General features: G+C 37.4%; 1 protein-coding gene across 1 annotated transcript in view; it reads right to left on the reverse strand.

The window, feature by feature from the left end:
- The window catches only part of MGAM2 (maltase-glucoamylase 2 (putative)), a 130751-nt gene that overhangs the window by 113913 nt on the left and 2667 nt on the right, over positions 1–14171 (reverse strand). Inside the window, exons 2-3 of the mRNA XM_035254554.3 lie at positions 12058–12163; positions 8652–8731 (exon numbers count right to left, since the gene is read on the reverse strand). Of these exons, the coding sequence (XP_035110445.2) occupies positions 8652–8731; positions 12058–12163 (186 nt within the window). The remainder of the gene's footprint in view (positions 1–8651; positions 8732–12057; positions 12164–14171) is intronic.

Genomic DNA, 14171 nt, shown 5'->3' on the forward strand with positions numbered 1-14171 from the left:
TTTACCATGTTAGTCAGGCTGGCCTCAAACTCCTAACCTCAGGTGATCTGCCTGCCTCAACCTCCCAAAGTGCTGGAATTATACTATGCCCAGCCTACAATTGAATTTCAATTATAGTTACAACTACAAATGAAATTCAATTACAATTCAAGGTGAGATTTAGGTGGGAACACAGAGCCAAACCATGTCCTTTTGCACCTGGCCCCTCTCAAATCTCATGTCCTCACATTTCAAAACACAATCATGGCCTTCCAACAGTCCCTTAAAATCTTAACTCATTCCAGCATTAATCCAAAAGTACAAGAACAAAGTCTTATCTAAGATACCTATGAGTCCCTTCCACCTATGAGCCTGTAAAATCAACAGCAAGTTAGTTACTTCCTAGATACAATTAGGGTACAGGTATTGGGTAAATATACCCATTTCAAATCGGAGAAATTGTTCAAAATGAAGGGGCTGCCGGCCCCCTGCAAGTCTGAAATCCAACAAGGCAGTCAAATCCTAAAGCTCTGAAATAATCTCCTTTGACTCCATGTCTCACATGCAGGTCATGCTGATGCTAGAAGTGGGCTCCCACAGCCTTGGGCAGCTCTTCCCCTGTGGGTCTGCAGGTACAGTCACCCTCCTGGCTGCTTTCATGGGCTGGCATTGAGTGTCTGCCACACACAGCGCAAGCTGTCAGTGGACCTACCATTCTGTGAACTGGAGGACAATGGCCCTCTTCTTACAACTTCACTAGGCTGTGCCCCAGTAAGGACTCTGTATGGGGGCTCTGACCCCACATTTCTCTTTTGCACTGCCATAGCAGACGATCTCTATAAGTACCCTGCCCATGAAGAAAACTACTGCCTCGAGATCCAGGCACTCCCATATGTCTTTTGAAATCTAGGCAGAGGTTCCTATGCCTTGATTCTTGACTTCTGTGCACCCACAGGCTCAACAACATGTAGAAACAGCCAAGACTTGGGGCTTACACACTCTGAAACCATGGCCCAAGCTGTACCTTGGCTTCTTTTAACCCCAATCTATGGTTGGAGCTGCTGTGACACAGGATACCAAGTTCCTAGGCTGCACAGAGCAGAGGGACCCTGGGTCAGGCCCATGAAACCATCTTTTCCTCCTAGGCCTCCTGGCCTGTAATGGAAGGGACTGCTGTGAAGATCTCTGACATGCTGTGGAGACATTTTCCCCATTGTCTTGTAATTAACATTTGGCTCCTTATTATTTATGCAAATTTCTGCAGCTGGCTTAAATTTCTCATCAGAAAATTGGCTTTTCTTGTCTATTACATAATCTGGCTGCAAATTTTCTGAACTTTAATGCTCTGCTTCCCTTTTAAACATAAGTTCCAATTCCAAACCATATCTTTGTGAATACATAAGCTCAATTCCATTAACAGTACCTCTTGAACATTTTGCTGCTTAGAAATTTCTTCTGCCAGTAACCTAAATCATCTCTCTCAAGTTCAAAGTTTCACAGATCTCTATGGCAGGGGCAAAATGCTGCCAGTCTCTTTACTATAACATAGCAAGAGTCACCTTTATTCCAGTTCCCAGTAAGTTCCTCATCTCCATCTGAGACAAGCAGCATTTGGTCAAAGCCATTTAACAAGCCTCTAGGAAATTCCAACTTTCCCACATCTTCCTGTCCTCTTCTGAGCCCTTCAAACTGTTTCTATCTCAGCCTGTTAGCCAGTTCCAAAGTTACTTCCACATTTCAGGTATCTTTACAGCAACACCCCTCAACCTGGTACTAATTTTCTAGATTCGTCAGTTCTCACACTGCTAATAAAAACATACCCAAGACTGTGTAATTTATAAAGGAAAGACATTTAATGGACTCACAGTTCCACATGGCTGGGGAGGCCTCACAATTATGGTGGAAGATGAAGAAAGTGCAAAGGGACATCTTACATGGCAGCAGGTAAGAGAGCTTGTGCAGGGGAACTCCCCTTTACAAAACCATCAGCTCTCATGAGACTTATTCACTACCATAAGAACAGTATGGTGGAAACTGACCCCATGATTCAATTATCTCCACCTGGCCCACCCTTGACACACTAGAAGTATTACAATTCAAGGTGAGATTTGGGTGGGGACACAAAGTCAAACCATATAATTTGCACTAAAAAAAGAGGAATGTGTAATTTTAAGATTTTGAACAAGATTTTAAACTCCTTAATATTTCAACTGAATTACAAAAGAAAACAATGAAAGAGAAATGTTATGAAAAAAAACTTTAAAAATCAAGTTTCAGATTATCCCAGAAAATAATATAAAAAGATAAAGCAATGGAAAATATAAAAGAAAGAGTAGGTGAAGTGACAGATAGACTCAGATAGCAACACTCAACTAAGAAGACTCCAGAAGGAAAAAGAAGACAGACGAGGGAGAGAAAGACAAAGAAAATGTCACGGATCATGAACACCTCAGTCTACAACCCACGACAGTAGAAAAGTAGAAAACAAACACACAAAAAGTATGTAATAGAATAAAAACAAAAGCAGTAACTATAAAGAAGCAAGTAACTACATTCATCAATTCAAAACATCCATTGAGTGCCTTCTCTGTTAAGGAATTCGTCCAGATTCCAGGGACACAGTGCTGTCAGCAAGGACAGGGGGACAGATACCACCGTTAATCAAATCAAGTTTGTTTCCACCACTGATTTGCAGTGTCATTTTTATTACAAACTAAATTTAAGTGCATACATATGAGCATGTGAATATGCATTTTAGGACTTCCTATTATATACTAATGGCTCATATGTCATTCCTGCTGTTACTATAGTGTGAGGATATGTTTTGTTATCATTCTAAGAGTTTCTTTGGAAAGATTAAGGAAATAGAAATACCTTATCAAGTCTTATTTTGATAAAAAAGGGGAAAAAACAAGATTTAAAATAAAAATGAAAAATGACAACAGATATAAAGAATAAGAATCATGAGAAAACTTATTTGCGACAAACGTTAGCCAATGAATGTGAAACTAAATTAAATGAATCTTTACATAGTAGAAGTTTAAATAGTCAAAATTGTATAAGAAGATATAGAAAACCTGAAATGACCAGTAATCATGAAAAACTGTGATAGTTAAGAATCTTTCCCTAAAAAAAATCTTGCCCAAATGAATTGAAGAATAAAATGTCCTCATATTATATACATTATCTTTCCAGAATACAGAAAAAGATGGAAAATTTACTAATTTATTTTATGAAACCAGAATAATTCTGGTAGCAAACTGAATATATAGGCCCATTTCACTTAGAAAAACATAGATCTGCAAAATTTCAATAAAATATGATTGATTTGAATTCATTCATGTATTAAAAGAATTACTACATAATATATGAATCAAGCAAAAGTTAGAATGGTTCTAAATTAAGAAATATTTTAATGTAATCCACAACGCTGACAAAAGAAAATCATATGATAATTTCAACAGATGCAACCTATTTTAAAAATATAATAATGTAGTAAATTTAAATGCCTTAAACTTAAAACGCAAGTTGGAAAAAATATATAATATGATAAAATTTTTGTTAAGACAAAATAAACAAATATATAGATGCAAAAGTTTAGAAAGATCAGGAGAAGGACATACACTAAGGTTTTTATTTGATTCTGGATGATTCTGGGGGAGGGGATTTCGAGATAGACGGGAAACATTAATACTTTCTCATTTTATTCTATACACAACTATAATGTCTCAATCTGTCCTGTTAAAGAACTGTGTTCAGTGTAGATTTTGACACGAAATACAAGAATATATCACAACACTACTCATTTGAAAAAGGCTTAGTACTGACAAGTATTTTAGAGGCTAACATCTGATATCATTTTCCTGAAAAACCACAACGTGAATATAACTTAAGTCAGTACTTCATACCTATTATAAACAAAACCGGCCAGGCATGGTGGCTAACAGCTGTAATCCCAGCACTTTGGGAGGGCAAGGCAGGCAGATCACCAGGTTAGGAGTTCCAAACCAGTCTAGCTAACATACTGAAACCCCATTTCTACTAAAACTGCAAAAAATTAGCCAGGTGTGGTAGTGTGCTCCTGTAATCCCAGCTACTGTGGAGGCTGAGGCAGGAGAATCGTGTGAACCCTGGAGGCGGAAGTTGCAGTGAGCCGTGATCACGCCATTGCACTCCAGCCCAAGCAATAGTGGGAGACTCCATCTCAAAAAAAAAAAATAAAATGAAATAAACAAAACAATCACATTATAACCATACAATCTTTTTAAATGTACTTTTTAATTCTCCATAGATCTAATTGACATTCCTGTCTCATTCTCTTCCGATAACAAAAAAGGCTGGAAGGGATTAATGAAGAAAGAATTTGAAGGTCTGGATGGCCTGTGGATAACTGATTTTCCTAAGTCAGACATTAAGTGCCTCTGCTCCCTCTGAAACCTGCGTCAGCGTAATTCAAAAGATCAGTTTCATTGTCATAAATTGTTTCAAAGTTCACAGACCTCTATCAAAAGCAATAAACATTTAGGTAAGCAGTCTGCCCTAACATTCCTACTTCAGTGTTCAACCATTACCAATATTCCAGATACTGAAGGCCAAACCCCAGAGGCAATTACTATCCAATATTTCAGTCCCCACATCTCTTCCTTGTGGATTTAGAATGGAGACAGAGAAACATATGAGACACTACTATAGTCCAGGCATGAGTTACAGTAACACAGACTCTCATGAACTCATGCCTGGGATATAGCAGTTGACTCACAAGTCTCCCGCTCTCTATTCTTTCTGTCACATCAAACTTGAGCATTCTCCAGTTATCTTCCAAATAGATTTTATGTCATTTTTAATCAGAAATTATTAATTAATATAATTTAAAAATTAAAAGTTAACTTGGAAATTGTCTAGTACAACTTCCATTTGAAATTGTCCAGCACAACTTCCATTTGATGCAGGGATTTCTTCAATGCAGTCTCTAATAGATGCTTAAAATCTGTAAATGAGGCCAGCACAGTGGCTCATGCCTGTAATCTCAGCACTTTGGGAGGTCAAGCAGAAGGATCACCTGAGGTTGGGAGTTCGAGACCAGACAGACCAACATGGAGAATTCCCATCTCTACTAAAAATACAAATTAGCCTGACATGGTGGTGCATGCCTGCAATCCCAGCTACTTGGGAGACTGAGGCAGAAGAATCACTTGAACCCAGTGAAGGCTTCAGTGAGCTGAGATCGAGCCATTGCACTCCAGCCTGGGCAACAAGTGCGAAATTCCGTTTCAAAAAAATATATATCTGTAAATTATATGTAACCAACTTCTTCCAAAACCAAGAAATTCCACTTCTATAATTAGTATTTTATTGCAATGTTATTTATTAGTAGTAGCTCAAATCAGTCTCCAGAAAGTTTTATTTTCTAAAACCTACCATAGCTGCATATTGACTTTGAGATAAACTGTCTCAAACTATATTGACAATTTAGAAAGAAAAGAAAATCATGTAACCTATGAATTAAAAGACATGGAAGGAAATGGAATGCACATTGGAAAAAACTTCCAATTGTTTTTATTTGCAAATAACATTATCATATCAGAAAACAACAAGCGTCTACAAACTAGGACAATTAATAAGTAAATTTAAGATTTCTGGTTACAATATCAGTATTCAAAAATCGATTTTAAGTCTACATATCAACAACAGAGAAACAGAAAATTAAAATTTTAAGAATAAAACTTGAAGAGAATTAAATAGAAAAAATGTAGCAAAGACATATGCAAAGGCTCTATATCAAAAATTTGCTAAAATCTCAGTACCTAGAAGGATATATACTATGTTTAGGGATTGAAGTTTTCACCCTTATAAAGATGGTCATTTTCCCAAATTGAACCTGTAAATTTTATGCAATCACAATAAAATTTCTAGCAAGTTTTGTGAGAAAACTGTCAGGCTGTTATGACGGACGTGAAAATTAAAATGTATTCGGAAACCTAAAGGGCAAAGAGTAAGCTAGGCAATCTTGTAGAAAAGCAAGCATGATTTGGAGGACTTCTACAACCACACATTAAGACCTGTCATAAAGCAATAGTAATTAAGGCAATACGGTATTGGCAAGAGAATGAACTGATAATTGAACAAACAGATTCCAGAAGCAGATCCATACCTATAAAGACATGATTTACAGGAAAGGTGTCACTAAAACGCACGGAGGAAAAGATGGTCAGTTCAATATGTGGTGATGGATCTATTAAAAATTCAAGAAAAATAAATGTTTCTGGCTGGGTGCGGTGGCTCACATCTTTAATCCCAGCACTCCGGGAGGTGGAGGTGGGCAGATCAAAAGGTCAGAGTTCAAGACCAGCCTGAACAACATGGTGAAACCCCATCTCTACTAAAAATACAAAAAATTAGCCAGGCATGGTGGCGCACACCTGTAATCCCAGCTTCTCAAGAGGCTGAGGCAAGAGAATTGTGTGAACCTGGGAGGCAGAGGTTGCAGTAAGCAGAGATCACCCAACTGCACTCCAGCCTGGGAGACAGAGTGAGACTCTGTCTCAAAAAAAGAAAAAAAAATGTTTGTGGAGTCTTACCTGTTACCATATATAAAAATCAGTACTATACTTGTTAAAGATCTAACTTTGAAAGATAAAACAATAATGCTTTTTAGGGAAAAATAGTAATATATTTTTATGATCTTGGAGTAGGCAAGAATACCTAAATAGAATATGAAATGAACTAACCATTGAAAAAGTGATAAAGTGAACTGTTTTAAAATTACGAACTATTTGTCATCAACAGTCACCATTAAGAGAGTTAAAGGACAAACCATAGACTAAGATATATATCTAACAAATGATTTGTACCCAGAATACATAAATAACTACCACAAAGCAATAAAAAGATGAACAGTTCAGTAGAAAAAAAGGCAAAAAATTAAAAAGACATTTCATAAATATGATTATCCAACTAGCCAATAAGCATTTCTAAAGATGTTTAACCTCATTAGTCATGAGAGACACGAAAATTAAAACCACAGAATGGTTAAATTGAAGAAGGAGTAAACATCAAACATCGATTAGGATGTAGAGCAAAGGAACCCTTATAAACTACTAAAAGAAATGCAAATCGATACAAATACTTTGAAAAACGATTTTGCAGCGTCAGCTAAAGTTAAACATGTACATATCCATGAACTGGAAGTTCTATCCTTAGGTAGAGAGCCAATAAAAATTCTTCCAAGTGTTCACCCAAAGACATGTAAATTTGATGCAATTTTTTTTTTTGAATCCTGCTATTTATAACAGCACGATTATACCTGTAATCCCAGCACTTTGGGAGGCTGAGGCCTCACTTGGGATCAGGAGTTCGAGACCAGCCCGGCCAACACAGCGAAGCCCTGTCTCTACTAAATATACAAAAATTATCAGGGCATGGTGGTGTGCACCTGTAATCCCAGCTACTCGAGAGGCACAAGAATCTCTTGAACCCAGGAGGCGGAGGTTGCAGTGAGCTGAGATCTTGCCATTGCACTCCAGCCTGGGCAACAGAGTAAAACTCTGTCTCAAAAATAATAATAATAATAATAATCCCAGCCCTTTGGGAGGCCAAGGTGGGCAGATCACCTGAGGTTGGGAATTCAAGATCAGCCTTACCAACATGGAGAAACCCCATCTCTACTAAAGATACAAAATTAGCTGGGCATGGTGGCATATGCCTGTAACCCCAGCAACTCAGGAGGCTGAGGCAGGAGAATTGCTTGAACCCAGGAGGTGCAGGTTGTAGTGAGCCGAGATCACATCATTGCACTCCAGCCTGGGCAACAAGAGCAAAATTCTGTCTCAAAAAAAGAAATAAAAAAGAAAAAGAAAAGATATATATATATATATACATATATATATACACACATATATATGAAAAAGCTGAAATAGAGATACTTTCTATGTTTTTATAATGAGACGATTCAAAATTATCAAAATGTCAATATTGTTTAAAATTTAACCTAAAATTCAGTTAACCTAATTAATATATCAAGATACAGAATGTAGAATACGGGGTAAAGAAATAAAGTTTAAATATATAAATATATACAATTTTTATGATAAAGTCATAAGTCACAACTAAGCAGGGTTCAGGTAGCCGATTTCTACAGAAGCTACTCAGGAGAAAACTTGTGTTCTTTACCACATATTCATTGGGACCTCTATTGCCAATAACATAATTCCAGAAGGTTCTTGCTGCAACAAGCTGCCTGAGTTCTGCAAGTGACTCAGCCAGTGACTCAGGTAAATGCTAACCTATTTTCTATCACTATTGATTTGCCTTTTTGCATGTGTTAATGACTTCTAGTCTGAAAGAATACGCAGTCTACGACACAAACATTTAACCTTTCTACCACAATCCCTGAAATCACACCTAAGGTACATTTCTAACACCTGTAGTCACCCTCCACTTTAAACTTTATAATCCACAGATTAATATTCTTGTTAGCTTTTCCTACTCTCCCTCTTTCTCAATCCTGCTTCCCGCACATTCTTAATACTGTTATTTCAATAAGGTAAGAAACAAATAATTCCAAACACATCAGAGGCTCAGAAGCCATGCCACCCCACCCTTTGCCCATTTCACATATTCATTGCTTTTCAGTAACATCCAGTAGGCCACCAAAAGGACCTTATTTCTCTGACCTCTGTCACCGCCTGGCCAGGTGTGCAGTCTATCCTGTCCGACTGGTCAATCTCTGGACACTCTGGAGTAAATGAAGTATCTGCATAGGAATCAAAGGATAACGTTGAAAATGCGTAGTGTAATTATCACAGTTCCAGGAAGGAAGCCAGCAAAGTTACAGACTTTCAGCCAATTCTCCACACAACAGATCACCAGTAGCTGGTAACTACATTTGCATACAATGTTTAACACTTCTCCGAGGTTAATTAAACACAGTTATTTCTAGTTTGTTTGCTTTTTAAACAGATACAGTTTATATAGCATAAAATTCACCCTCTTCAAGTGTACATGTCAATGGTTTTTAGTTGTGAAGTTGTATAACCTATGACCACTATCTAATTCCAGAACAATTTCATCACCCCAAAAAGAAATAACATAACCATTAGCAGTTATTTTCTATTCCCCTGTTCTCCCAGGCCCTGGTAAACATGAATCTATTTTCTATCACTATGGATATCCCCATTCTGAACATTGCCTATAAAAAGAATCATAAAATATGTGGCCTTTTGTGCCCGGCTCCTTTCACTTAGCCAAGTTGGCGTAACATTTTCCAGGTGTATCCGCGTTGTAGTATGTATCAATACTTCTTTGCTTTTAATGGCTGAATCCCATTCCTTCATGTGGATATACCACATTTTGTTTATCTATTCATCAGTTCACGTACATTCGGGTTGTTCCTACTTTTTTACTGTTATACATGATTCTGCTATGATCATTCACATACAGGTTTTTCTGTGACCTATGTTTTCAGTTATCTTGGTTATATACCTAGAGGTGGAATTGTTAGGTCATGTGGTTAACTCTATCTTTAGCTTTTTGAGGAACTGACAAACTTTTCCAAAGTGACCTCACCATTTTACATTCCCATTTGCCATGTGTAAGAATTCCAATTTCTCTGTGACCTCAACAACACTTGTTTTTATCTGTTTTTAATTGTAGTCATCCTAGTGGGCGTGAAGCAATATCGTCTGGACTTGCACTTGCCAAATAATCGATGATGTTGAATATACTTTCAAGAGTTTAGTGGCCATTTACAGATTTCCTTGGGAGAAATGTCTATTTAAATGTTTTACTCATTTAACAATCTTTTTAAAAAATTTTTGGATTTGTTATATTTCTTTGTACATCCTAAGAGAATATGTTCGCTTATATCCTACTATATTATCTTAGGAAGTATAAAGAAATATATTTGCAAATGATGTATCTGATAAGGGTCTAACATCAGATACTTCGTCTGCAACTATGTCCCCTGAATCTGTGGATTGTTTTTCACATTCTTGATTGTTTTCTTCAAAGCGTGCTTCAAAGCACAAAGTTATTTTCAATTTTATGAAGTCCAATTTGCTTTCTTTTTTTTTTTTTTTTTTTTTTTTTGCTGTCGTGCTTTGAGTATTCAGAGTATGAGAGTTTCGGCTCTTATATTTAGGTCTTTAATCAATTCTGAGTTAATGTTTATATATGTTGTCAGGTAGGGATCCAACATTATTTATTTTGTTACCAGGGAAGCCCTGTTAAAATAGCTTGGAAAGCTCTTTTTCTTACTGTTTTTCTTTAGTCTTTTATTTAGAGGCACAGCTGCTTAAAGACACCACATGGCTCTGGCTACATAACTGGAAGACATTATTGGCCCCATTGGAAATATACACCTTCACTCAACGTGAGTTGCCCCTCATAACAACAGCTGAAGTAGGATTGGTTTATGGACCCCATGAGCCATCTGAAACCCGGAATTTCATCTTAATTTAGAGAAAACAGTTACTGTGGGCATTAACAGGTACCCTTTAATACTTTTGTTCTGATTCAAAACAAAGCCCCCAAATATCTTCCCTACCTTTATGACTCTACTTTTGTTTGTGTATATATGTATATATGTCAATAAAAATTTGTCTTAAAACTGGATTCCTGAAATATGCAACAATATGGATGAACCTTGAGGATGTTATGCAAAACGAATTAAGCCAGTCACAAAAAGACAAATACTCTGGGATTCCATTTATATAAATTGTCTAAAATAGTCAAACTCATAGAAGCAAAGAAGAGAATAGTGGTTGTCAAGAGTTAGCAGAACCAGGAATGCAGAGTTGCTAATCCATATATACAATATTTCAGTTATGCAAGGTGAATAAATTTCAGAAATCTGATGTACAACATTGTTTCAATAGATAACAATACTGTATTGTACACTTAAAAATCCAGTAAAAGGGTAGATGTCATGTCACCTGTTTTCACCAATAAAAACAAATTGATTTTAAAGCCCTTTTTTCAACCCCTGGAAATATATCTTTCAAAAAAAAAAAAAAAACAGAGAAAAGTTCAGTATATAAGACAGTTAAAAGTAGAACTACTCTGCATGAATCAGAATGTGGTTTAGGGTGAGTCCAGGTGTGAAGATCTAGTTTTATGTCAAATTAAAGAAATCAATTATTTATATACATTGGATCACAATCTCATGAGACTTCTTATCCAAAAAAATGTTTTAGAGGGAAGAAGTAGGAATAGGCTCAAAATGGCTTACATCAATGGTTTTCAGATAGTCTTTCAAAGTTATAATAGATCCTAGAAAGTGTCTTAATATTTGCTATGGGGAGAAGAAAACGGGATGGAGCAGGTAGGGTTCTACTATTAGGACAGCTTCTTTTCACTGTAGGCTTAATTCACGTCTATAAAGTGAGCTTGTCAAGCAGAACAAACCCCAAATTCAGCTTTAAATGAAAATATATTTTTGAATTACATACATTTTATTATTTAGAGAATAATATGTGCATGAAAGAGAAGGCATTCTGTTTGATGCTTCTGCCTGTCTGAAAGAGAGAGAGAGACAGAGAGAGAGAGAGAGAGAGAGAGAGAGAGAGAGAGAGAGAGAGAGAGAGAGAGAGAGAGAGAGAGAGACAGAGAGAGAGAGAGAGAGAGACAGAGAGAGAGAGAGAGAGAGAGAGAGAGAAGTTTCAAAGGCACTATGAAGAAACCATAGCTATGTCAGCCATGTTGTTGGTATAATTAGCCAATCAGCCCTCCACCTCCCTGTAACCTTAGCTTCCTTTTCCACTGTTACCTTAACAGTCATTTCTCATTGAAGGCCATCTGACTTCATGACTCTGGGTTGAAGTGCAGGCATCTGGTAAGCCTAATTTTAAAACTGCATCAAATGGGGCTTGGGAGACCCTAAATATCACTAAGATCCAGGGTTTCAGTGCAAAGAACGCTTATCTTTTGGAGATTCAGTTAAACTAATTGGAGATGTGAATTTTGAATACTGCAATGTAGTGGCATACTGAAAAGCAAAAGAATAAAATAATCTCTTTGGCATCCAGAGAGGACTTCCTTTACCCAACCTTCCAACCCAGAAGCCACCAGCATCTCCTTTACCTGAAGGTTCCTCCAATACAAGAAGCAACAAGAGGATATCTACAGCCACCACAATTAGGCAGAAGATGATCAGAAGGACTTCCAATACACTGAGCTTCCTCGCCATCTAGATAGACATAGATAATTGGATTAAAACAAATCACAAGGCCCCACCAGTCTAAGAGGATACATAATCATTATAGCCAAATGTGGATCTGTTTGCAAGATGACCTTGATTGTCAGCATCCTTTTTACATAATCTAATGAATATTTGTTTCCACTTCCTCGCGGTGTCCCTAAGTAACTCTAGCTTTACATCCAGCACCTGTAGAGCTCTTGCCTTTTTTGCATGCAGAGGAAGTGAGGATTGTCCAAGGAAAAGTTTATCAGACATGAAGAACTGAAGGGGGAAAGGTTGTGGAATAACACACAGAAGAGAGATGAGGGGATCAGGCAGGTCACAAAACCCTTTAGATGTCGCTTAGATCTTCACATCCACCTAATGTAGTAGACAGGAAGGTATGCTCAGGGAGAGAGAAAGTAGCAAAACTTAAATCCAAGTCGTCTTCTTTCAATGATGCTGAGGTCACTGTTTAGACTGTTTAAAGGTCACTGACACTCTCAAGAATCTGGTAACAAAAATGACCCTGATGTCCCAACATAAGGTTTGCTGATGTGGTCATAGCACACAACTCACATAAACTTGGCAGCTCCCAGTAATTATAAAGATCATTCATTGATCCAAGATCTAAAGTATTTTCTATATTGAAGGATGTACTGAACTGGGAATCAAAGAGCTTGAATGCTTAACCTGATTTTCTTACTAACAGATGGGCTATTTACCTATTTGACCTGTATTTCTTCATCCACAAAACTCAGATTAGACACTGGATGTGTTCCCATTTTTCTGATCTAATTATAGTAAATCTAACCTTATTATATGTCTCACAGATCCACGACAGCCCTCAGCTGCAATGACTTCATCACCATTCCATCTCCGTCATCCCATATGTGAGCTAGCCCCTGGAATTTATCCTCAGAACTGTTCCACTTTTGAAATTGTAAATCCATATGTAAATGAGGATATGTCCTTTTACTGTCTCATTGCCTTACTTTATTTTTAAAAAGTATTTTATCATATCAAGGCTGCTGCTTCCTTTCCATTTCCTTTAAATCTCTTAGCCCTTCCTAGCTGTTAACCCTGTTTGACCTAGCCCTCAGTATTGATTGTTTAACGTGCCATTGCTCTCATCTTCCTTGCTCCCTAACTGCTAACACAATCTGCAGGATGAAACTATCCATTCAAGCATCTACCTTCTGTGCTGACATACCTAGCTCAAGGGAGATGCCACGGAGGCTCATAATCTCCTAAATAAACTGGGCCTGCAAGCCGACTGATGGTCTTGACAGTGCCTTTCACTTTTCACAGCAGTAATTTTATTTTTATTTTATTTCATTTTTTTCTTTTTTAGAGACAGAGTCTCAACCTGGAGTGCAGTGGTGCGATCTTGGCCACCTCCCAGGTTCAAGGGATTCTCCTGTCTCAGCTTCCTGAGTAGCTGGGATTATAAGTGCATGTCACTATGTCTGGCTAATATTTTTGTATTTTTAGTAGAGATAGGGTTTCCCTATGTTGGCCATGGTGGTCTCAGACTCCTGACCTCAAGTGATCCCGCTGCCTCAGCCTCCCACAGTGCTGGGGTTACAGGCATGAGCCACTGTACCTGGCCTCACAGCAGTACTTTTAAAAATTGGTCCTTCTATCCTTCTTTTCAGGCCTGACCCCTGTTCCCTACATTCGTATTCTAATGCAATACCATCTCCGATATCACATAGAAAGTAACTATTTTGCAGAAACTATTCTCTTTCTCTGCTTCTCAACCCAAGCTTTTCCACAAAGGTTATTCCACATCTAGGTAAATTCTTATTTTCCCCCTCTATTCTCAATGAAACGGTTTTTCCTCTTCTTGTTTAAGCATAATCCTTGCATCTATTATCTAGATCTCACAGCTGTTGAATTTCTCAAAAATCTTATTCCACCAATTATCTCTTCTTTTCTTGCATTATCAACTTCACTCTCTGAATATTTTTCCTTCATAAATGTATCCCAAATCACCCCAAACTCTGTTAATGAC

This window comes from Callithrix jacchus, chromosome 11, assembly GCF_049354715.1.
Source record: "Callithrix jacchus isolate 240 chromosome 11, calJac240_pri, whole genome shotgun sequence".
Taxonomy (NCBI): domain Eukaryota; kingdom Metazoa; phylum Chordata; class Mammalia; order Primates; family Cebidae; genus Callithrix; species Callithrix jacchus.